This window comes from Buteo buteo, chromosome 9 (assembly GCF_964188355.1).
Source record: "Buteo buteo chromosome 9, bButBut1.hap1.1, whole genome shotgun sequence".
NCBI lineage: Eukaryota > Metazoa > Chordata > Aves > Accipitriformes > Accipitridae > Buteo > Buteo buteo.
In genome coordinates, this window is record NC_134179.1 from 20511272 (window position 1) to 20535844 (window position 24573).

At 39.7% G+C, this 24573-nt stretch overlaps 1 protein-coding gene across 12 annotated transcripts in view; it reads right to left on the reverse strand.

Annotated features, from left to right (window-relative positions):
* EHBP1 (EH domain binding protein 1) overlaps positions 1-24573 on the reverse strand; it is a 225387-nt gene that overhangs the window by 157639 nt on the left and 43175 nt on the right. For all 12 annotated transcript variants that reach the window (XM_075035592.1, XM_075035591.1, XM_075035594.1 and 9 more), the window contains exons 4-5: positions 22889-22984; positions 12592-12645 (exon numbers count right to left, since the gene is read on the reverse strand). In XM_075035592.1, the coding sequence (XP_074891693.1) occupies positions 12592-12645; positions 22889-22984 (150 nt within the window). The remainder of the gene's footprint in view (positions 1-12591; positions 12646-22888; positions 22985-24573) is intronic.

Genomic DNA, 24573 nt, shown 5'->3' on the forward strand with positions numbered 1-24573 from the left:
TGATGGTGATGAGTATCTTCAGCATTACTCAGCAATTTGAAGTAAAAATGACTTGATAGATAGTTCTTCAGCACAAGCGTTCAATCTAACCCAAACAATTGGCCTTTCCAGATGAGATATTTCACAGCCAAAACCCATTTCATATTTAACCATTTTCTTCTAATCCATATACTATCAGCTCTAAACAACAGCCCATTACTCCAACTCACCTTTGCCTGGCAGGTAAAAACCAACCAACCAAAACCAAATAAAAAAACACTTCTAGTGCACTGAGACAGATTTTTCCAATGAAAAAGAATGCTGCCTTTCTAAAAACTGTGGCAACTTTGCTACTGTAGGAAAAAAATTTTGCACGTGCCATGGGACACAGAAGAGTTTTGCTTGGTGGGGATGAGATGAGACTGAAGAGGACCCAGTTGTGTCTCACCACAGCATGGCTATCCACACCATGACTTCCAGAAACTCAGCTGTCACCTACCATAACACCGTCCAGCACTTGCAAAGAAAATGCCAAGAAACTGTGATTTGAATGTAACTGATGAAGATAGACACAATTATCTATATTTCTGAAAGGGTTTGGCTCCAAAGTATAAAAAGCTGAACAGCCATGACCACACTAGCACAACCACCAACTTCTTAAGGATGTAACTTCAACCATATTTTTCTTGTGGCAGTGACAAACAAATGTCCACACTCAAGAAAAGCTCAAGGCAAATGAGGTCCAAATTCTTCTGAGACTGTTCCCATCTGCCCAAAAAACTAGCAGCAATGTTCCCACATATGGTCTGTCTATGCAACGTGCCACCAGCTCAGGCAACCACTCATAATTTGGGATATCCACCACTGCTGTTCTGAGGAAGCATACAGTTACAATGCATATGTGTTAAGACCAATAATGAATTTTCATTAACTGCAGAGCAACACTCGTGTGGTGGACCAAAGACAACTGGAATTTGTAATGCAGAAAGAAGTCAGCCCTTAACATTCTCCATGTTCGCACTCATAGCTGACGTCACGCTTCCCCGTGTTCCCCTTACACTTGCTCACTTCAGTAGGTCAGCCACATTCCTGATTCTGCAATACAGACCCTTCACAGTAAACCTGTACACAAACTTCCAAAGACTGAACTAGAGGTTGGAAAAGAAAAAAAATTAAGAAATTACCAAGAACCAAACTGAAAAGATGCCAAGCTACTTCCCAAAGCATTGCATAGTGCATAAGAGTTACAGAAATTTAAAAAAGAGAGAAAGAACTTGGTTTCCACTGTAGCAGCAGAGAGCTGCTTCCTCCAAAGGGGAGAATGCAGAGAAAAGATGCAGAGGTAGTGATGGGGTAGGCAGCATTAAAGCCAGAACTATTTCACCAGGTCCAGGTGAAACACCCAAATTGTTCCACAGATCTCAAATATCCTTTGAGATAATACTCTTCCTCAACAGCATCCGTACTAGTTATTTATGCAGTCTATTTATTTAATACCTCAAATCCTTCCTAATAAATGAGCTTCTTTGGTTATGATATATAATTAAAGTTATATAACATTAATTAAAACTAATTATGGAGAAGATTTATACAGATGATTCATGGAACAACAAACACATAAACTTTATACTAATTCTTTGCTGACAGATTTTTAGGGTTATTTTCCAAATATTCCATTTTGTCCTTTCATTGACAAATATATAGACAAAATCCCCTCTAACTCATCACGCTCATTCCTGTGGCTGCTCCTGGAAGCAAACACCTGATGTCTCTGTCATTGAGGGGTTTGGCTCTTACTGGAGCTACTTCGGCAAGAGCGTTCTCTTGCTCTTATTCTACTTTGGCCCAGCTACAGCTCATTCTCTCCTCCCGTTTTCCCTGCTGCCCACATTACCCAATCATACACTCTCCCTTCATCTCACCTTTCCATTGCAGACAATGGTTCCTTATGCAGCAACATTAGCCATGTCCTGTGTCTTGTGCTTCTCATTTTCAGGGAAAGATATATTAAAGGATAGAGAATACCAGAATAGTAGGGTTGGAAAAAAACAACCACCCAGGGGTGGGGAAGAGAGGTGAAAAGGTGTAAGGTTTTGTCAGAGACAGATTTTGATGGTACTTGATTTCTATGTTCTTTTAGTATTCTTTTCTAAATTTATTTAGCAGTTAAACTTGGAAAGCACTAACAAATCTCCCATTCCAAACAACTTCTCACTCTTCATCAGAAAAAATGCAAATATAATTAATTTCCATTTCAGGGTCTACTTTACAGACTAAATTAAGAGAGAGAATTCGTCACATAATTTTCAATATCATGTCTGATTTGGTAAATATTGTATGCGTTTTTTGATTTTTGTGCCATGCCTTCCTGTGACTGGGGACTGTTTTCATGGAGCTGTTTTACTTTAGGACACAAAGCTATAGAGAGTTTCCTACATCTTATCCCTTGCTGAGCAAAATGCTCTTGTGGTATAAATCATTAAAACTATGTGCAAAAACTGAGGGTCTTTAAAGAAAATCTCTGAAAACTAGTAAGCGTATTTACTTTTAGCAGGCAAAGTGCTCAAAGTCAGACCCAGCAGTTTCCTGTTTCAGGCTGTGCAACACAGGGTATTAAAACAAACTCATGCTCAGCCTGCCATTCTGGCAACCTGCTACGCTTCCAGTAAGGACAGTCTGGTTTGTTCTCAGTTCTGGTCTACAGAAAACACACCAGAAGCACAAATATTACTATTTAACAGCACAACATAATACACAACTGTATCATCTTCAAGCTCTAAATTAATTGTGTTTGGCGTATTATTACATTTTATTTTTCAGGCCACTGGAAAATGTAAGAAACATTGCTTAAGCATAGACCACTGTGCTCAGAATAGCAATCTTTGAGCTCAGGGTTGCAACTTTGTATGGGTCACGAATTTGGCAGAAATCCAGTCTAATCTTATATTTATGCTAGCATGTGGAACCACAGAAAATATTGAACAGCTACAAGATGTCATTTTATGGCACTTTACTCAATGCCATTTTATTCATGCAATCTTTCCAGCCTAGTCTCAGGTTGCCACCACACCTAAGCTAAACCAGAAAAAGTTCATTCATGCTGCCTGTCAGGATTCAAGAAGCAATTTGGCCCATATATAGATAATGTAAAACAATGAGAAAGGAGAAACTTCACATGAAAAAAACCAATATGACAGTGCAGTACCAATTCACATTGAAGAATATGCTGGGAGGGAAAAAACCTGAATGAAACGGCATCCATTAAGTTATGGAGGTCAATTAATTTCCATTATATTAAACTCTATTAAGACAGCTAACAACGAAAGATAAGAGGCTAAAGGCAGTAACACTCGGTGCTATTACACTGCCAGATGGTTTTCCTAATAACAAAAGGTTTTCAGGAAGCCAGAACTCTTTATTTTTCTGTCAGCTGGCTACTGTCCTGCTAGTGACCACTATTTTTAAATAGTATGCTCTGAGTTAAATTACAACTGCTTGCATGTACAACCCTATCCAGTTACTTAACACAGAGCTACATTTTACACAATAATGGATATTTTAATTCTTTTTTTGACACATATTTCCATACCTTAAGCACATGCAATTGCAAGGTATTATCTCAAATCAACCAACATATTCAATTGGACTCCCAGATTATCCGCTTTTGAAGGTGACTTAAGTAAAAAATATTTTTCATTAAATGCGTTGCCATTTTTTCCATTTTCCACACTGAGTATTTTGTACTACATGGCTGCAACATATGCTGTCTTAACACTGTATGGCTACCAGGTCAAAAATGAGATTTATCCATCATAATGTTGCCCCAGACAGTGGCATTTTACATAATGATATTCTGAACTGCATCAAGAGCAAACACATACCCGTGACTATATGTAAATGTAAAAACACAGTTAAGACATAAAACCACAAAAAAAAGTGGCAAGCTGAACAAGCTTAAAAGCAAATACTTTTCTATTAAAAGGCAAGTTGCTTGGCTCAGCTTATGCCTAGAGTATGATTAGAACCCCACTGTAAAACAATTACCAAGATACTCTGCTGTATTTGATGTCTGAAAAAGAAACGACCTCATGCAGACTCTGTCTCTTGTGTGTGCTGGCAAGTATATTTTACTGCTGATTTTCTATGAATAAACATATGCTAAGAGTGGCTGAAACACACTGCTGCTTTTAAACATGCCTAATGTAGTATTAGAGGTTCATTTCCAAAGCTGCCTGCCTTGTTTATCAGCTTTCTCCCTCCAGCTGGCAAAGAATACCCCTGACAGCAACTCTGACCAGCTGTCTTGCACAGTACACTCATCTATAGGAGATACATTCTTCTAGCAGGAAATAACCCTCCCCAAAACATAAACAAAATGGTTCTAGTAATTTAGAAAACTGTTGTACTTTACTACTGTGAATCAATAATAACCATATAAATTATATGTCATCAAACTCATTCCATTGTAAATGTTAGAGTGTACCGCATGTACTGAGCTTTATAAAGCTGGAGCCTAATAGCCAGGCTGTTCTGCGCAACACCCAGCAGCCTCCTGTCTCCATCTTCCATTTGCGAGACCCTCTCCTGTAATTGTAGCGTAAATATCAGAAAACATCTCCTTTTTTAGAAAATTTTAAACTGAAATGCTGTAATATAGTTTTCAAAACTGCCATATCACCTGCTAAATTATATCTGATACAGATCCACTTAGTGCAGTTATTAACACAGCATCAGAAAAAACATTATTTAAAGGACAGTTTGGGTACTGCATTTCATTTGGAAGATAAAGATCAAATAACAAAAGAAAATTTTCATAACTATTTTTGAAAAACACAGTAGAGTTGGATGGACTCACATTTCTTACTCTATTTTACTGATTCAAGATAAATAAGGTATTAAAAGTATAAAAAGTTAATTAAATATTAAAAGTTCTTTTAACAATTCATCTAAAATTCTCGTTTAGAGAAGATTTTTGTTATCTCACAGCTTTGGTTTAATGGATTATTACATATTAATGATAAAAAGGATTATTGGTGGCCCTAATTTCAGGTAATCTGGGCACAGTCTTGTTTTGGTCAGAACAGAATGTCCGTTGCAGACTAAACAGCAGTATGGCATGAGCCAACACCATTTGAAGCAACTAGCAGGCTTCGCTTGGGGATATATAAATTGTCAAATGTAAATGAATTGACAGAGCTGTTCAGAAAAGATTACACAGCACTTGCCTTCACGATGCCTACCTCAAACCAGGACCGCTACTGCCTCCTCTGAGTGCTGTGCCATACAGAGGGAAAAACACCCATATACCTCGCAGTCTTTCATGCCTTGCTCATGTAACACGTGCCCTAAATACAGGTGGTAATTTACTTGTCCTACAGCATTTGGTGTAAAATTTCTCCAGCAGAACTCATGTGCAATCCACTGCCATTATCTTCTGTAACTTTCAGAGAAGGTGCCTAATATAAGAGGGTTGTTTAAGTGACCCCCACAGGGTCGGTCTGGACAGACAGGAGACTCACCCACTCCTGGACATCTACCCTAAAACAGGATAATTTGCTTTGTGCACAGGGCCCTCTCTCACTCCTTACCAAAGCTGAGACCCTGCCTCTGATTGTGTTCTATTTTTAGTTAAAATTGCACAGAAATGCCATTGTGGTGCGCACAAGAAACAACGTGTTACTGAAAAAACACAGGATCGAGCCTCCTAGAACAATTTCCTACCGTGCCTCCTTCAGAGCCAGGACAGCCAATCAAGATGACAATTTCTGCAAGTTTTGCTCCAAAAACCTAATCTCGGAGATTTCTCAACTAGAACAAAGTGCTAAATATTTAATGTAAGCAAAAACTAAGAGTAAAATAAGTTTTCTGATTCTCTATTACATTTAAAACAGAGCAAGACTGAGATGGCTGACAAAGCAGCATTTAATTCCTAGCTATATCTAGACCAGAATACCCAGCCTAATTTACACAGACAGTCACAGTTCACATAATCACATACAGCAGAATATGACAGGGGAATTAAAGGACCAGGAAAGCATGTCTGAACTATGAGCTTCCTGCTCTAAATGTATTAAATGCAGATATTTAATTCAGAAAAAGGCTAACCTAGTTGGTTCTTATTTTAAGCAAAAATTTATTTCAAGCAGAAAATACAAAATGAATGATAAAGCTTTTTTTATTACTTTTTCTTAAATAAAGCAAATAGCCAATTTAAACTTAAGCTCCCACATGCTACAAAGATGCACGAGAAGAGATAGCCAAGATCTTGTAATAAATTCTGGTATAGCAACTGATCAGCAAATAAGGCATCATTTTATTCCATATGCCAGTCTTTTTCCCTATGTTCTTTCTGCAAACAGCATTGACAGTACTCAGAATTTCAATTCACTACACTACACTGGCATTTGCCTCCCAACATTTACTTCCAGAAACAGGTGCAAAGATTTGACATCTAGACTTGGGCTTTTATTCTGATGTAAAGCAAAACTTGCTTTTGCAAAGTCAGAGTCACAGCACTGCTGTAGTAAAAGAGATTTAAACGCCCAGTATAAAAGCCCAATTTTACCAAAATTCTGGGCTAATTACTGCTCAGATTCAAATGAGCTATTTCTTGAAAAGCTTAATTTGGAAAACAACATATTCAGAGCTGTATCTGATGAAAACTTAACTTCTTGCAAATACCTCATTTTATTGTACCACATTTAAAATCAGTTACCTTTAAGACTAGAACAAATTCATTTCTACAACCCATCCACCTGCCCTCTCTTTCCCATTACTTTCACATTATTTATCACCTTTATTTGTGTTGTCATGCCTAGAAATAACAGATGAGCATTTTAGGAGAGAGAAATAATGTCTCCAAACCTGTGAGTGATATAACATGCTTTAGGGCATTCAAAATGAGAAATCATCGTAAGCAACTATGATACAGAACTGGGCGGGGGGGGGGGGGGGGGGGGGACAGACACAACGTCAAAACCACGCACTTGTACCAATAAAATGACACTAGATTATGTCAACTGTTCTGTAACTTTTCCTAATGTTTTTTTCATTTTGAGGCTTTGCCCACATTTGAGTGGAGGCCATCCCAGAACTCTTTTGGGGTTAGTGTTCCTGAAGTTACGCAAGAGCAGCAGACAGAAGAAAAAGTCAGATCTCATTTTTTAGTGTAAACTTGGTATTCTTTGTAACTGTTTGCTGTGGGCTAGCATGAACAGCAAACTCTAAACTCCTTTTTTTCTCATTTCAGCAGCTTCATTGGCCAGATTTTCCTGGAGAAACCACTTAGAGTACCCTTATTGGTTAAGGTATAAAAAAAATGACTGGAAGCATGAATGTGTCTCACAGAAGGATGTACATCTGTCATGTTATAAATCACTGTCAAACTTGAAAGGTTGGCATGGTTTTCTTCACCATTCATTACCCTGATATTCAAAAAGGCTCTATTAGTAAACAGTGGTCTAAAATGGTTGTCAAAACATTTGGAAGACCCTCTAGAAAGGACAGATGTAGAAGTGAGTTCAGTTTCCAAGATCTGAATACATGAACAGCCTAGAAATTCAGGGTAGTGCTTCACCAGGAAGGTGATGGTGTGCAGGCAGAGCTGGGTGCTGGTTGTCCCTGAAGGCAATGGGCAGCACAAGCAGAGCAGGACAGGGAACACTCGCTCACACAAATGAGTCCTTAGAAAGAGAATGCTAATGATCTGATAATGCAATCAAGGGAAATGAAATCTCATGTGTAACCACTATCGCATTATTGTGGTTGATTAGTCAGAGGCAAGAAGAAAGGAGGGAGCCTCCAGCCACACAGAAAGCAGAATCTGTTCTCCATAGCTGTAATTGGCAAGACAAAAAATAGCAGCCTTAAACTGTACGAACAGAGACCTAGGCCAGAACAATTCCCAACAGCAAGGACAATGGAGCACTGGAACAGGCTGCCTGGAGACACTGCAGGGACCCCATCTTAAAAAGTTTTAAAAAAGAGTTTAGGCAAGTGTTAGCCTGGAATGATGCTGCTTTGAGGCAACAGGCCAGGCCAGGTGAGGCTGCCTCCAGCCCCAGCCTAGGTGAATCTACAAGCAAAGCTTCAAAAACAGGTGGGGCATTTTTCTCCATTCATCTGCCAAATTAGTAGGTCTGGGATGTCCTCTTCTGGTGTTAGCAAAGACCATGTTTTAATAGCCTGCCATGTAAAAAGCAGAGCGTGGTTAGTATAAGGGATACAGCAGTGATTGCCAGTGCCCTGATTACCTCGATGTTACTGGAAAGGGCTCACTCACCACAACCCTGGGCCCCCTGAATAACCTATATACAAAGGTGAAACACAAGGCACAGGAGGGAGGATGGAGAAGCCTACTATGAACCTTGGAATATATTAGTAACCAATTTATTAGCTATTAGAGATACAAATCTGGGCTCAAAAAACATTTTCTACAAAAAGCTGGAAAAGTTCTTTCATAGACCAAATCCTTTACCCTTTGAAAACATCTCATTAATTTTTCTATTTCATGTAAGAATGTAGGAGGTAGCTGCCTACAAAGCTGTCAGCAAACAGGCAAATATGGTGGTCCATCCTCAATGGATGTTCTTATGTGCTTTTCCATGCTTTGAGCATGCTACGAAGCAAAATGACTTTTTTCCATCACTTCAGCTACCTTTACTTTAGACAAAGTTCTTGTACATAGAGCCAGTGAAAGATTTAACATATTTGGACCAATTTAAACCTCCACTCTTCCCTCCTGTCCCTTTCTTCTTCCATTTGCTAGGCAATCTGCAGAGATCAAGAAACACAGCCCAAACTTCAGGTCAGCTGAGCTCTTCTTAGAGACACAGGCTTCATTTCAAGTTGACTAAAACTCATCAGCTACCCTCCCCCTGGCACCTCTGAGGGGATGCTTCACAATTGCCCCAGCACAGACCACTTCACTTAAAAAGTATCTTACTGCTAAAAGACAAAGATGTATTTGGAAACATGCACTGTTCTTTTACTTAAATAGGAGAACATGGAAACCCTGCAGAAAGTCTGATGAAGGCATCAATGCTGTTTGTGAGAGTCTTCCCTGGTATCTATAGAGTCTATTGCCACGTGGAAGCTTTGTTGAGCACTGGTACACCAGAAACCCCAAGAAAACAATTCATAAGAGAATTTAGATTTTAATGCTGAAAAAATTAACACGGGAAATTTGAGCTCAGACAGTGAAAGGAACCAAGTGTGGAAACCCCACATCATCAAATTACCCTTAGGAATATGAGAGAAAAATAACTAGAGGAAGTGGCTCATATTTTTAAATGGAAGGTGACTAGTACTTGTTCTCTAAACTGAATAGGCAAGATAAATTAACGCCAATCCATAAGGGTTTGAAAGCCTATTACCTCTCCACAGATAGGTAAGTCTTATTCTTAGCTATGAATTTCTTGCTCTCCAACTTGAAACAGCCAATCTGAAGATCCAATATGATTATTCAGAAGAGCAACAAAAACAAGACAAAGAACTGCCTCATGAAGAAAAAACAGATAACCAAATACACAGAGTCTGGCTAAACAAAGATGAAATTAGAGATAAGAAAGTTAGCAGTAAATATATAAAGAATGCAACTGTGAAGGAGATAAAGACATAGATGAGGCTGAGGGAAAATTAATATCGATATTTAAATATTAAGAAACCATGCTATGATCAAATTATTTATGGATTAGACTTACAGTAGATGATGAAGGTTCACTTACTAGAATACAAATACAGGGTGGCTAAGACATTGAGAATAAATACAGTTAGGGAAAAACCCCTACAATTTGATGTATCACAAAGTACATGTATTTGCAGGATTGAAAACCAAATACCCCCAAGAAACAAATATCTTGGTTCATATTCATTTACAGCATGGTCGTCTTGCACAAATCACCCCACCTCACCACTACTTAAAATTTCACCTGAAAGTCCAGAATAATCTTGTTTTGAATTTGGTAACGTCTGCCAACAGAGGCCTCAAACCTCAGCTGAGTATCTCTGTTAGCTAGTCCTTGCTCAGCCACACTGAAGCATTACAAAATTATTTTGGAGACTGATTTTTAATAATAATTTTTTTTAAAAAGCTCAAAAGAAATGTTTTTAGCCAAATTCAGATTGCTTCATAATGAAAGAACGTCCATGAACTTCAGGCTTCAGTATTTTGCATTCTGAGTGCTGCTAACCAAGGAGGAAGGGAAACCCTGCAGCCTCTGAGGGCAGAGAACATACTTGGACAACAAGGAAAATCCCACAAAGGACTGTAAATGTCCCTGCACTTGTGACTTATCCTTGCCAGGTTCAATGACAGATATGTTCCTTTAAAACCAGGAAAGCCATATTTTAAACCTGAAAGGGGTACATGTCGACAATTTAAGCAGGGAGGAGATCAACCTCCTGTCTCCCTCGCTCCCAGATTTTGAACAAGCAGGCGGTTTGTGCTCTCGTTTCAGCCAAGCCGTTCGATCATTTGTGACTTCCTCGAACAGATGAACATACTTTCATCCACCGCTAAGTGGAGCTGTTACTCTTGGAAAAGAGTTTCTCCATATTTTCAAGTATGTTTGCAGACCAGATTTTTTTTTTGGCAGTATCTACAGCTTCCTGTATTGTTTCATCAAAAAAAAACCCAACCCAACCCAAACCAAACCAAACCAAACCAAACAAAATACACAAAAGGAGAGGGGATTAAAACCAACCAGGTTTATAGTTGCTTTAGCTGTTGATAATTTTTGCAGTAAAACTATTTATCAAATTTATTATTCTGGGGATAATATTTATATACTTTCTAATTGAAGAATAAATATCTACCTACCAGCAACTATTTGGCAGTTCTCATGGGAGGAATTAATGGCATAATTAAGGTCACAAATAATAAGTTTGCACATAACAAAAGATTGCTCCATCACTGATATATACTGGAACTGTTTCCATCTGTTCTAGAAGAGGCTGCATGCTTTGGGGCACAGCAACCGAAGCAACCTCCTACCCTGCAAGCATTACTGCAGCTCAGAGAAGACTTGAGGCAGAGAGCAAGAGCAGCACGCAGCGGCTGTACTACTGCCACCTCTATATATCATACAATGACATGTGAAAAAAAGCAATGTGTTATAAAGCAGGACATGAAGTCGACATGCCCACTATAAATGTCTGAAAAAAAATCTGCTGCAACGTCACAGGAAACCCAACTATACCCAGAGGGGTTGCCTGAGAAATACACTGACATTGTTTTATCCCGAGTAACTTGTACAGTGACAATTGGTGATGGAGACTTCCCTGATTAAAATAAACTAAGTGAGAAAGAAAAGGAAACCCCAGGAAACAGTAACTAAACTTTGGTTTGTGTTTGTAAGTCTCAAACAAAAATAGAAACTTGACATTTAAAAACAAAAGTATAAATTAAGCACTTTGCTTTCAGCCCTTTTAAATGTTCAGTCACTGGTGACCAGAATAAACCTTAGCTTTGGACATCCAAATCACTTCTGATATTGACAAGAAAGAAAAAGCAACATTTTTAGGCAAAAAAGATAACATGCAAATTCCATTGCTTCCCCATACTTCTGTGCTGTGTGGCACTACTATGATTCAGTAGAAGAACAGTACTTTTTTTTGTTTAAAAACCAACATAAATAAAAACTAAATCATGTTACTGAGAAGCAGTCCATCCATAATGAAACTACATTACTGAGAGATAAACACAGTCTTGATACCACAGTCCTTTTAAATGTATTTCAAAAAGAAGTTTCCTCTTCAGGGTAACTCCAGGTAGAACTCCCCCATTTTTGAGCCCAGGCAGTCCCAGAGCAGAAAATGCAGCCCAACACCAAGAACAGAAAGGAAAAAAAAGTACTTCATGAAGCACTTGCTCTATGCAACGTCAAGTAAGCCTTGCTGTTTCACAAAGTGTGTTGTTTGTACAGCCCTCAGGAGCTCAGCTCTCCAGCAAGTTCTGGGAGCTCCTGACTCAAAGGAGTCAAGAGTCACAGGAGCCACCTTTTGGGTTTTCACTGGGTGCACAAGAGAGCTCCCCCACGCAGAGAGAGCAAGACTGGGATCCCAGGGAACAGGGGGCACATCAGGACTCTTGCTCTTCGCTTAGGTGACCGTGGCTGGTCCCACCTCTCCGCCCTGCCTCAATTACCTCACCTATAAAACGCAGGTGTTGAAACTGCGCTCTTCACTAAAGAGCGGCATTCGAAACCAGGAAGGGCGTGCTGCCATTTGGGATGCACAGATGTCGTAACACAGCTCTGACATGTTCACTCCCCTGCTCATAGAAAAATAATGTGTCACAACCCATAAAACCATGAGTCATAACCCAGCTCTAACTTGTTTACTCCATTGCTCATAGGAAAATAATGCAAGGAAGACTGATACTTACAGGGAAGGAATTTAAGCAGTGTAGTATAGTACTCCCCTCTCCTGTATTTTAATTGTAACATAACAATAGGTAATTTAATAAGCCTTTATTACTTACAGAGCAAGGCTTTACTGTGGTTCAGCAGCTCAAATTTTACTTGAGCCTTTGTCAGCACTTGGACACCCTTTAATCTTTTAAATGATTAAGTCTTACATGTATAAAAAAAACATAACAACATTCCAGCTTACATTCTCTATGACAAACGTCCATTCTTTGTCTTCAAACTCTTCAGCATGGGGATCCTAGAAAAACAAACCAGAGAACTTAAGTCTAAAAACAATCCAGGGTGCAAGAAATTGCAACTCAGCCAAGATTTTCATATACTCAGAGAAATATTTTTACCCACTAAAGATGACAGAGGGAAATATTTTAGCTGGGATGTAGACTTCAATGGATGTCAGTAAGACGACAAGCAAGTTGGTATAAAACTGCCAGTGCAGATTTAATAGGCTCCTACAGATACAAGTATGAGGTTGATTCTGATAAAGGCCTGTAATTCTATTTCCTTTCATCCACAGCAAAAAAAACCAGATAAAGCTCACTAATTCTTAAGTTCCACCTCCCAAATAAACACAACAAATCTACATCTTGCAGAGAACAGTGGAGGAAGCCACTGCTCTCACCTGGTGTGAGAAGACATACACCTACAGTAGGCATCAAAATCATCACCCCAACCTCCTTGTACCCAGACTCCATCAGCATGAGTGGAAATACAAAGTCATGGTTTCTACCTCATTTCACTGCAAATTTCAATACCTATCCTTACTTCACAACACTTCTATTACATCACATGCAAGGATCAAAAAACATTTTAATCACCAGAAAGATAAATAACCAGGTTCTTATATTGTGCATTTGTTTCCAATTTAATGAGCTTTCAATCCAGTGGTGTAGTCTGTACTGTGGTTGTCTGAAATTAAGATTAAGGTGGAGACATGAAATCATCCCCTTCATGCCTCTATCAAGAATTCTACTTTAACAACTACCTTTTTTTTAAAATATCATTAATTTATCATCCAATCCTAGTTCTGACCAACTGTAACAAAATAGCTTCTATTCCTCTTGCAGAACAGCTTCTCACACTAAGAGAATGTGGCTTTAGGCTTTCTTCTGACATGAAGCCTCCTTTTGCTATACCTCAATTTTATCTTATTATTTCTAGTTATAGGAAACCACTCAATTACTCCTTTGTCTCCAACACTTACATGCTATAGATGCAGATAAATGTCACATCCCCATAATCAGCATTTGCCTTCATCATATGAGAACCCTCAGTACCTGCAGAGTTTTCTTGCTATTATTTGGAGCCTGTTCATGATACTACACCAAACACTGCACCAGTTCCATCTTGCTGCTGTAAATTAACAAAATGGATCGAGATATTTTGCTTCTACTTTGTTTATCTCTGTTAGTACCATGTTTCCTTTCTTTCCAGAATGCTACATGCTTCACATTCAACCTTTTCAACACACCTTATCTTAGTCTTTCCTTTAACCATCCTTGTTTCACTTAGTTTTGGCTTAAATTCTACAGCTCATTCTTTTAACTGGTTCTCATCAAATACTCAAAAGAAAAGATTTTATAAGTAATGAGCTTACAGCGTAAACAATCAGTGAAAATAATTATTTTCTTTTTTTTCCAGGATGCAAAAAACTTGGAAACTGTGCTCTTAAACCTCCTCTTTGAATGAACTGCAATAACATTTCTAAGAGGATATCATCCTATCTCCTCCAGCGCAGTCCTTCCTACAAAATCCAGCAAAGTGGGTTCACCGCTCTGCAGACCCCCAGTAAAACACTGGCTCTCCTTGCAGGAGTCATTCCGCTGGAATCAATGTGCTTACAGAGGAAATTCAGCACCACATCATACTGTTGGCACCATCATTAGCTATATAGTTAACAGCTACAACCACAGGTGTCATATACAATATGCATTTTAAAATGCATTACTCCAACAATAGGATGTAGTTTCAATGAAAAAATATAAGATGGTACTAGAAACTTATGTCAAAACTGATGATTTAGTTTGATATATGAATAAATCTTTTTAATTTTTTTTAAAAAATCAGAATAATTTAAATACTGCAAATGAGTGTAAAAAACATACTGCACCATTAGCCATAAGGATAGACAGGCAAGTAGATACATACAAAATTACACTGAGGTATCTCTATGTTCCAATTAATGCACTTGTAAACATCAGATTATGTAATTATATATCCATCACATTAATCAGGTTTGTGGAATTCTGCATTATGTAAATGAAGTGCACAATATCTGCTGGTTTGCTGTATCCTATGTTGTGCTGGTTTTGGCTGGAGTAATTAATTTTCTTCATAGTAGCTAGTTTGGGCTATGTTTTGGCTTTGTGCTGAAAACGGTGTTGATAATACAGGGATGTTTTAGTTACTGCTGAGCAGTGCTAACACAGAGTCAAGGCTTTTTCTGCCTCTCACCCCACCCCACCAGCGAGGAAGCTGAGGGTGCACAAGAAGTTGGGAGGGGACACAGCCAGGACAGCTGACCCCAACTGACCAAAGGCATATTCCAGACCCTATGACATCATGCTCAGCATATAAAGCTGGGGGAAGAAGAAGAAGAAGGGGGGGACAGGACACCACATTTGGAGTTACAGTGTTTGTCTTCCCAAGTCACCATTACGCATGATGGAGCCCTGCTTTCCTGGAGATGGCTGAACATCTGCCTGCCGATGGGAAGTGGTGAATGAATTCCTTGTTTTGCTTTGCTTGCGTGTGCAGCTTTTGCTTTACCTATTAAACTGTCTTTGTCTCAACCCACGGGTTTTCTCACTTTTACTCTTCCAATTCTCTCCCCCATGCCACCTGGGGGGGAGTAAGCAAGCGGCTGTGTGGTGCTTAGTTGCCAGCTGGGGTTAAACCACGACATATATAAATTCTAAAGATCTAATTTTCTGTAATCCAGCTATTAAATACTTATCATTTTCAAGAGTTAACCTGGGGCAATTACCTTTTTGTTTAATTGCTTCCTTTGATACAGCATAAAATGACATAATGAGATTTAATTGGATCATTAATCACTTTATGTTTTAATAAGCTACTCCATAATAAGTGACTAAACTCTTAAATATTTCATCCTGCTCAATTTTTTTCATAACTCTCCCAAAAGCTATTAATGCAAGCTTGCAGGTTTACCTAAAACTGCTTGCAAAGTCAGGGCCCCATATTTTATCCCATGTAACAAACAAAGCAATCATTGTTTTGTTCATGCAAGGCAATTATCTATAAAGAAAAACAAAGCTCTTCTATCAATGGCAATAGAACTGATTCACACCTCTAAAGGCTACAGAATCAGGTGCTCTGCTGAGTATTTCTGATAATCTGATAGAGCAAAATAATACTCTATAATAAAAAGAATTCTTAATATCCAACACTTTAGCATGCACTTGAAAGTGAGTTGTGAACACTTTTGAAAAATAAAAGTGAGTGTATTACCCCCAAACTCCCTACCAACTACCCAGAATAAAAAATAAAATTTAAAAGCTTCAAGGACTTCTCTAATGAACAGCCTTACCAAAAGTTCAGAGCGTATGAAATATGCTAAGATATGGACACTTTGCATATGTGTAAGATATTTCCAATTTAAAGACAAATCCAGACTTTTTTTTTTTTAAGCCACATTTCTTGTTAATCTTAAAATGCCACTAGAAACAAAAAAAAACTGAAAAAGCTTATACACATAAGCCTTAGCATTTCATTGGAACAGACAGTTAAGTGGCTTCACTCTTCTTACTAAAATGCTTTTTTTAGAAGCCCAGGGAGCAGCATACACAGTCCTATTTCTAGCCAACTTACAACTTTATTACGTGGTCAGCATTAACAGATACTTCTATGACTATAGTTACAACACAATTTCTATTGCATCCACCATTTGACCCTCTGGGCTAACATTTCCATGTGTGGTCTCCATAAAAAGTGATGTTTCTATAAATCTGGCTAATCTTTCATCTTATTTTGGATTTGAAGAGGGTAAATACCAGTAAAAAACCCCATAACACCACATGCTTCCCCTCCCTGGCTAATCCATATTCTCCATTCATTTCCCACATAAAACTCATGCGATGAATTTAGCAAACTATTACTTGAGGACTATACAGCTGACTACTCTTTAGGGGAAAAAAATGCCATTGCAAAGAAGAATAACCCTAGAAGCAATGGTTATAGAGCCTTTGAAATTTTCACTGTATGAAAGCCCTCCCTGATAACACAGCACACAAAACCTCACCTCACCTGCAAGCAGATTTAAGTAATCACTGAAAATGTGCAGATGGGAACACCTAAAGACAAGAGTTATAAACAGATCTCATTCCCATCCTCCTTCTTGAAAGCAAAGGATAATGAAAATTACCTAAAAAACTCAAGGAACAAACTGTTTCCAGTATTTTACTCAGCCTGAAACCGCCTCATACCTCGCTGTAACACCAAGGGAGCTGGCAAGAGCCATCTTTTTGATAATGCTTTTTTTCTTTACCAACATGCCACAGATGCAGAACTACACTCTACCAACGTTCATTATGGTTTTACCTTGAACTGAGAACTGTATCTGGGCAAATAGATTGAACAACTGCTTGTTCCTCCTCATTTTGTGTAAAAAAGAATCATCATTCTTAATATCAAGAGATGGGCCCCATTTTCCTGTTTCTCTTTCCATATGCATTCATCTCTTAGTATGACACTTCTTTTCAGTATCTTCAACTAAGTTTTAGAGCCTTCTTCCCCCCCCCCCCCCTTTTTCTTTTTTTTTTTTTTTTCTGGTAAGATGACTTTAGTGTTCAAAAGTAACACTCAGGTGAGAAGCCAATAGCAGGGAACTGTGCAAAGGAGAGGGCATCATCTTATGGTTCTGTTTTGGGTAGGTGGGGTTTTGGTAGCAGGGGAGGGGCTGCAGGGGTGGGTGGCTCCTGTGAGAAGCTGCTAGAAGCTTCCCCGGCTCCAAGACGGACCCGCCTCTGGCCAAGGCCGAGCCCATCAGTGATAGTGGTAGTGCCTCTGGGATAACAGATTTAAGAAGGGAAACCTGCAGTGGAGAGGGGAGTGGGATGTGAAAGAAACACCTATGCAGACAGCAAGGTCAGTGAAGAAAGAGGGGGAGGAGATGCGGAGGAGGAGGGGACGCCCCTGCAGCCCGTGGTGAGAAAGCAGGCTGTCCTATTGCAGCCCATGGAGGTGAACAGTGGAGCAGATGCCCCCCTGCAGCCCATGGAGGACCCCATGCGGGAGCAGGGGGATGCCTCCAAAGATGGCTGTGACTCCATGGGAAAGCCCACGCTGGAGCAGCCTGCACCTTAAGGACTGCAGCCCATGGAAGGGACACACGCTGGAGCAGTTTGTGAAGAACTGCAGCCCATGGGAAGGACTCACACTGGAGAAGTTCATGGAGGACTATGTCCTGTGGGAGGACCCCACGCTGGAGCAGGGGAAGAGTGTGAGGAGTCCTGCCCCTGAGGAGGAAGGAGCAGCAGAGACAAGGTGTGATGAACTGACCCCAACCCCCATTCCCCATCCCACTGTGCTGCTGCAGGGGTAGGTAGAGAATCCAGGAGCGAAGCTGTGCCTGGGAAGGAGGGAGGGGTGGGGGGCAAGGTGTTTTTAAGATTTGGGGTTTACTTCTCATTATCCATGTTTTGATTTGATTGGTAGACAGTGAAATTGATTTTGGTTTTTCCCCAAGTTGAGTCTGTTTTTTGCCCGTGACCATAATTGGTGACTGATCCATCTCTGTCCTTGTCTCAACCCACAAGCCTTTCATTATATTTTCTCCTCCTCATCCCACCTGGGCTGGGGGCAGGGGGAGGAGTCAGTGAGCAGCCATGAGGTGCTTTGTTACCAGCTGGGCTTAAACCACAACAAGTTCTCATACAGTGAGAGTCTCAGATAGTTTCTCCAACTCTCAAGATCAGTAGCACACTTTGGTCTGCCAGTGAAAACCTAGCCCAGCTCAAGTTTTCCCAGTAACCGTGTTGCCTACTTTTCTAGAGATATGTTGGCCCTCAAAAAGTTCAGTCCCACAAACTTTTCTCTGCAATCCCACCCATCAGCTTCTTTCTGTGACCCCATTCTGCCCATCCACATGCCAACTACCCAAAACCAGACAACTCTTCTGGGCTCAGGCAAGGGAAGAGCAACAAGAAACACATCTGTCACATCTTTCTGTTCTCTGTTCATCAGCTCATCATCAGTCCATTCTGCAAGGAGCTTTGTCAAGGACTAGATCCTTTCTGCAGCGTATAAGGTGGTTTCAGAAGACTGAAGAAAGGTAACCCTTTCTCCAATAGTTTAGGTTATCTTCAGAGTTACTTCTGTATCTCTTGTAATAGGAATGAGGACATACCAGCAAACTAGGGACTGCTCCTTCTCCTAATCAGCAGCCAGAGTGGATGGGGAGGATCTTCAGACTGTTAGTCCCTTCCTCCCCTGTGCCTCCTCCCTAAGCTTTCCTGGCTTTTAAAGCTTGCCTTTCAATTAGATCACTTCATACCAGTCTTAATCTTTGGTCTTTCTTCTTGGGGAATAACTACTTAAGGACTGTCATACTGAATCAGATCAAATGATGACAGGGTTTGTGATCTTCCTCTACCAGTGACCTATAGCAGATGCTCAGGGCACTCCAGCATCTGTCCTCAGCTTTTGTACTTGGCTGTTTGAAGCTGCAGAAGACTCAAAGTTTGACCCAATTCTTGTCGCTTTCAATGATGCTTACAGAGGTCTGATTAGTCTAGAAAATCACATACAACTCTGGTCAGCTTTTGTTGAGCTTCCAGAAAGCAGGGAGCTCTGAGCACACCAACAGAACTGTCCTTGTACATCACCACACCAAGCTCATGACAGCTCACACCTTCCTCTAAAGCCTCTGGGCTAGAAAGGCAACAAGGATTGACTTTTTTTTTTTTTTTTTTTTACAATTAGTCCCCACATTAACCCTGGACATTTAATTTTTTAGTGTGCAAATGTGCTCACTTCCCTGAGCTTACGATTTTTACATCTGACACACAACATATTGTCTTGCCTACAGGGCTGTTTTTCCCTCCTATGGAATATCCTCCATAGTGTCTGGTCAAGCCACTGGTCTTTCCTAAACTGAAACAAGTACATTCTGAACCTGGAATTGTTCCTTGCTTCTGGGAAATAGCTTTATCGAAGGGTTTTGTTTTGTTTTTTTTCTTCCTTCCCTGAGACAATATATTGGCTTTGCTGCAGTGCTCCTGCTAGTGCATGGCCAGTTATTGTGCTATAATAAAAGCACACGATTGACTCAGGCTTTTAAGAAAGTTGGTATAGGATTTACTCTGAGATATATGTGGGGATAGAAATACTTTCAACAATACAAGTCTCCTTTTATCATCTATTTTATTCTTATTTTACTCATAAATAATTTTTTGTGTGCTCAGAAAGCTATGCCTTAAAAAATGTCTTTTTCAAACTTTGGAATGAAGAGTTGGTAATCTTCCCTGTTGTTGCAATAGTACACTGGTGTGATAAACCATGTATATCACTGACAAAACAAGCGTTTTTTGTAATCCAATGAAGCAAAGTCCATGCTTGCTCCAGAAGAACAAACATTTTTGCTTGGGAAGTTCACTCTGCTTTTAAGCTAGAAAATAATGATGTTGCAATTTAAATCCTCACAGTACAGTTGATGTTCACTTAGCTTTGCTAAAAGCACTGGGCTTGCTTGGCAGTGAAAATTTCTCATTTAAAATCTCTCTCAGTTGATACAGGTATGCGTTTGTACATAAAACCACAGAAAAGTATACAAGCTTTCATATATGAAGGTTAAACCTTGCTAATGCAGGGACTCTAAAAATGAACTTCTGGAGTGCAACCATGGAAACAATAAAAAATGGGAATTCAGCTAGCTTTTCTGGCATTTGTGGATTTTTCCATGAAAGCACAACAAGTCATGGACTTAAAATGCACAATAGGCTTATTGTTTCACAATGCTTCTTTCTCCCCATTTTCGTGGAAAAACAAACCCAAGGCATAACCAAACATCAATGTAGAGCATGGCAAAGGAAGAAGTTAAACTTTCAGAACAGATGGAACTTTTTATGTAATTAGCACTTCAGCCGGCTGGATGGGCAGGAGCTAGAGCTAGTCAAGGGAAGCTGAATCAATACATCCATTTGATGCTTTTCCACACTTGACTCCAGAGCATTATGAAGTTTTACCAGCAGCCCAGAATTAAGTGAAATGAAACAAAAAGTTTTTATTTATTTGAAAAAAAGGTTTTCTAAATGAAGGTTATAGTCTCTTCAATACTTAGCTCTGCCTGCCTAAGAATTACAAATACATTGTTGGAAACAAGATAACACCCAAAATAGGGATGTGCAGATAATGCAAAATATCTTGTCTGTTGACTGATCACAGGCACTTTGCTAGCCTGCTCTCAAATGTCCACGGGTGACTACTGGAGAGGGTATTCTTAACATTCTCATCAGCACTTGAAACCTCGACTTATCTCCTAATTCTACCAGCAACACATTTCAACAGCCACTTATGAATGCACAGCCACTACTGTGTGACTCATTTCCCAAAACACATAGCTGTCTGTTCTGGAGTCCGCTCTTTACCTTCCTTGCACTTCTATTTCAAATGGCACCACTGTGCTAATTTGTTATCTGTGATTGCTACAAAGCTCTGTCGGAGAAACCTGCTCCCATCAGTGGGCTCTACCAGTATGGACATGAAGTCAGCAGCTTCCCTTTGCTTCTCAAGTTGTAATAAAAGAGGACAACTACTGTTCGTTAAACAACACAGCCACGCTAAGTGTACTTACTGCAAAGTGCCAAACATTCAGCAGTCGCTCTCCTTTGCAGGGGAGTGGCTCCTAAAGGGACTCACACAGAACTGCACGAAACACAGTGCTGGGTAAAATTGTCTGTAGTAATACCTAACAGCAGCTCCAGAGGCCCTTCTCTCCTCTACTGTCAGGTCCTAGCCCTCACACTCACTTTCAGTGGCACAACTACAAGTTCGTTCTGCTGTACTACAAAATATAGCCCTGAAGCAGTGTAGGCAGGAATAAAAAGTGTGGGATGGCAGGAGAAGGCTGGGAGACACTTTTAGTCCAAAGCCACAGCATCACAGAGCTGTACCCAAAAGAAACTAAATTTCTCATTCTTCACATAACATGTTATCGCATACACAATCAAGAATTGCATATATTTCTGCTTCACTTTAAATGTTAAAAATATTAAATAACATTTACTGCATTACATAACCATATTCAGATTACATAGACATGCAGCGTAGTCACATAATGGTGTTTAACTTCTTAATCCAAGTAGAGGCCCTTGAAGCATGCAAAAGGAAACAGTTTTTGCTACTGAACTTTTGAACCTCTGTTGAAGACTATGTGTCTGCTAAGAGAGACAAATTTATGACAGTTAGCATCACTGGCAGCCTGGGAACTTTCTGTTCATTGGTGATCCCAAGGACACAAAAAAAAAAAGAGAAAACCCCTTTTTAGGCTTAATGAACCAAGTAATAAATTCACATTCTAAGGTTAACCAGAAGCCACTTCTAAGCAGTTACTCAGGGAAGTCCCCAAGACAAAGAAATATAAATATTACTAATTAGAAAAAAGTATGTCACTGTCACCCTAAGCTGTAAAGGGAGCAATTAAAAATAAGAACAACCAGCGTGTAGCTGGAGACACCAGAGTAAAGAACAAGCACGAACTAATGGAATGAAAATCCCAGAAACCTTCAGCCTCCCAGGCAGCCACCTCCACTGTCATACATGCAAAACTGTATTGTTTATCTTTATGCAGAAAGGGCTTTGCTCAATGATATTTAGGAAATAAGTTCTAGCATAACCATCAGTTTCTCCTCCTGCTTCACAGCCACACAAATAAGCTTCTTTTTTAATAGAACAAAAGCAGTTCCTAAAAAAAATCCCCCATAAAATCTTATAATTCTCTCTACTACTCAAATACTCCACATCCACTCCTACGATTGCCATCACGCAAGTACTGTGATGTTTGTGTAGCATACTAAATACTGTGAAATTAAAAGCTGGATTCTGTTTCCAAGCCAATAGTGTTAAGAAATAGGGTCACTGCACTGCAACTGAACAAGGAAGTCTAGAAATGGCTGTGTTTTGACAACTTCTGGCTTACAGTATTTAAAGAAAACCAACCAGACTATAACACATGCCCTGACACATGTACTACGTGCGCAGTTACACATGTACTAGATTCTATGCCAATGACTCGCCATAATCAGCTCAATGGGATATTTCAGTGTGTTAACTAAACTACAAAAGTAAGCTTTGGCAGGGAACAGACCATCCTTCTCTCCCAGATTTAAGCTGGGGACATAAGGCTGTACAGTTAATGACTTAAACCCAGCAAGATTAGGCCTTGTGATTATAATCTGATGTTTCCAAACAGAATTTTTCATATGCTGTTTATGAAATAGGGAAGATTATGCTTTAAAAAGCCATACCTTAAAAAGTGTCACAGTAATTTCAACATTTTCAGGAACAGGCCATACCACCACCCCACGATATGGGTTCTTGATTCCAGGCTGCCAGCTATGAGCCTAAAGGAAGAAAAGAAACAGTCATCTTTAAAGCCATTATAATAAGTGCTGACTCAACCCCCACAGGACCCAGTGCATGTAGGTAGAAGTAACATGTCACTGACTCTAAAAAGGCTGTGTTCTTAAACCTATGACTCTGCTGAACACTATAAAGAACTTCATTAAGAATGACGGTAAGGAAACTCAGACCACTAGCAGGCTGGGTTGTTTTTTTTTCCCCACTGAACTAAGCTGTTCCTCACAAGGTCCTAAACTCGGTTGTTTTAAGTACATAGCATAGGTCAGGACAGTCAGAGCCTTGCAAAAAATTAAGGCCGTAAGGCCAGAGCTTCTGTAGCAAGCTGAACTTTATTTTTTTTTATCCAGATGAAGGAATGCTTTTATTTAAAAACACATGAGTACAGCACAGAGTGCTGGCTTAACCACATTTACACCTAAATAGAGGAAAAACACAGTTTTACTTAAGAAAAAAAAAGAAAACAATGATTTTTAATACAGATTAAATGCTACTAAAACATTTAAATTCTTAAGACTTAATATGCTGGGGTACCTACACCTAAAACAGATAATGAAAAAACAACAGTTAAATAGACTGAGAACTTGTCTACCTTTGAGTATCAGTTTGGATTGACATATGGTCTGTATTTGCATTTTAACAGCTAGTCCTGAAAACAACCATGTATGAGCATTTCTGTTGCGGAAGTATGCTTTTTTCCAAGCTCAACTTAATCCATTTTGTGATGCTGTAAGATAAATGAGGGAAGGATGCTGATGCACGAGTGACTACTGAGGAGCAGGGGTGTTATTAGAAATCTGTGGAAGTTTTATCAGGAAAGAATGCATAAACTATTCACTGTTATCTGAAGCCAATTAACTCTGCTTTTTTTTTTTTTTATTCTAGAGCATCACTCATTGCAGTTTTATACTCCTTCCAACACTCAGAACTTCAGGTTAAGACTGGCTATTAGAATAAATTTTTGCTATAATAAGGTTAGTAGGACTTGTGCCTCAGGTTCTCAGGTACCCTAAGGTAGCCTGGGCAACTTTAAACATGACTTTGCTATATCAAAGTGGGAAAGACAAAGATGGTGAAACACTCCCATTCAATCACATAGAGGCAATACCTCTGCCACTGTGTACTGTAAGCAGTGTGTGCTCCAGATGCCAGGTTCGTATCTGAAAGTCCCATCACACATGCATGCTGCTTCATGAGCCCTCTTGCATTCAGCTGGGCTTTCACTGGAGCCTGTAGCATCACAGGTACCTCCGGTGGACTTGCTCTTACTCTAATCCCTCAATCCTCAAAAGCAGAGGTCTGCAGATTAACTGCAGGTGACAATAACTGGTAAGGCAGCAGGGACAAGGAGAGGAAGGACAAAGGGAGAGGCAGAAGAGATGTGAAGTTGAGGAACAGGGAGAATCCAGCCTGCACAGCCACCAGAAAAAAAAGCCCTACCTGCCTTCAGAGCTACATGTGCACAGCATGCTCATATCCATCCCGTTATTTTTTATTTTCTTGCTGAACATTGCCAGCTCTCCTGTGGTTTTATCACAAGTTTTTCCATCTTTGGTGTTCTGCTTAAAACCCC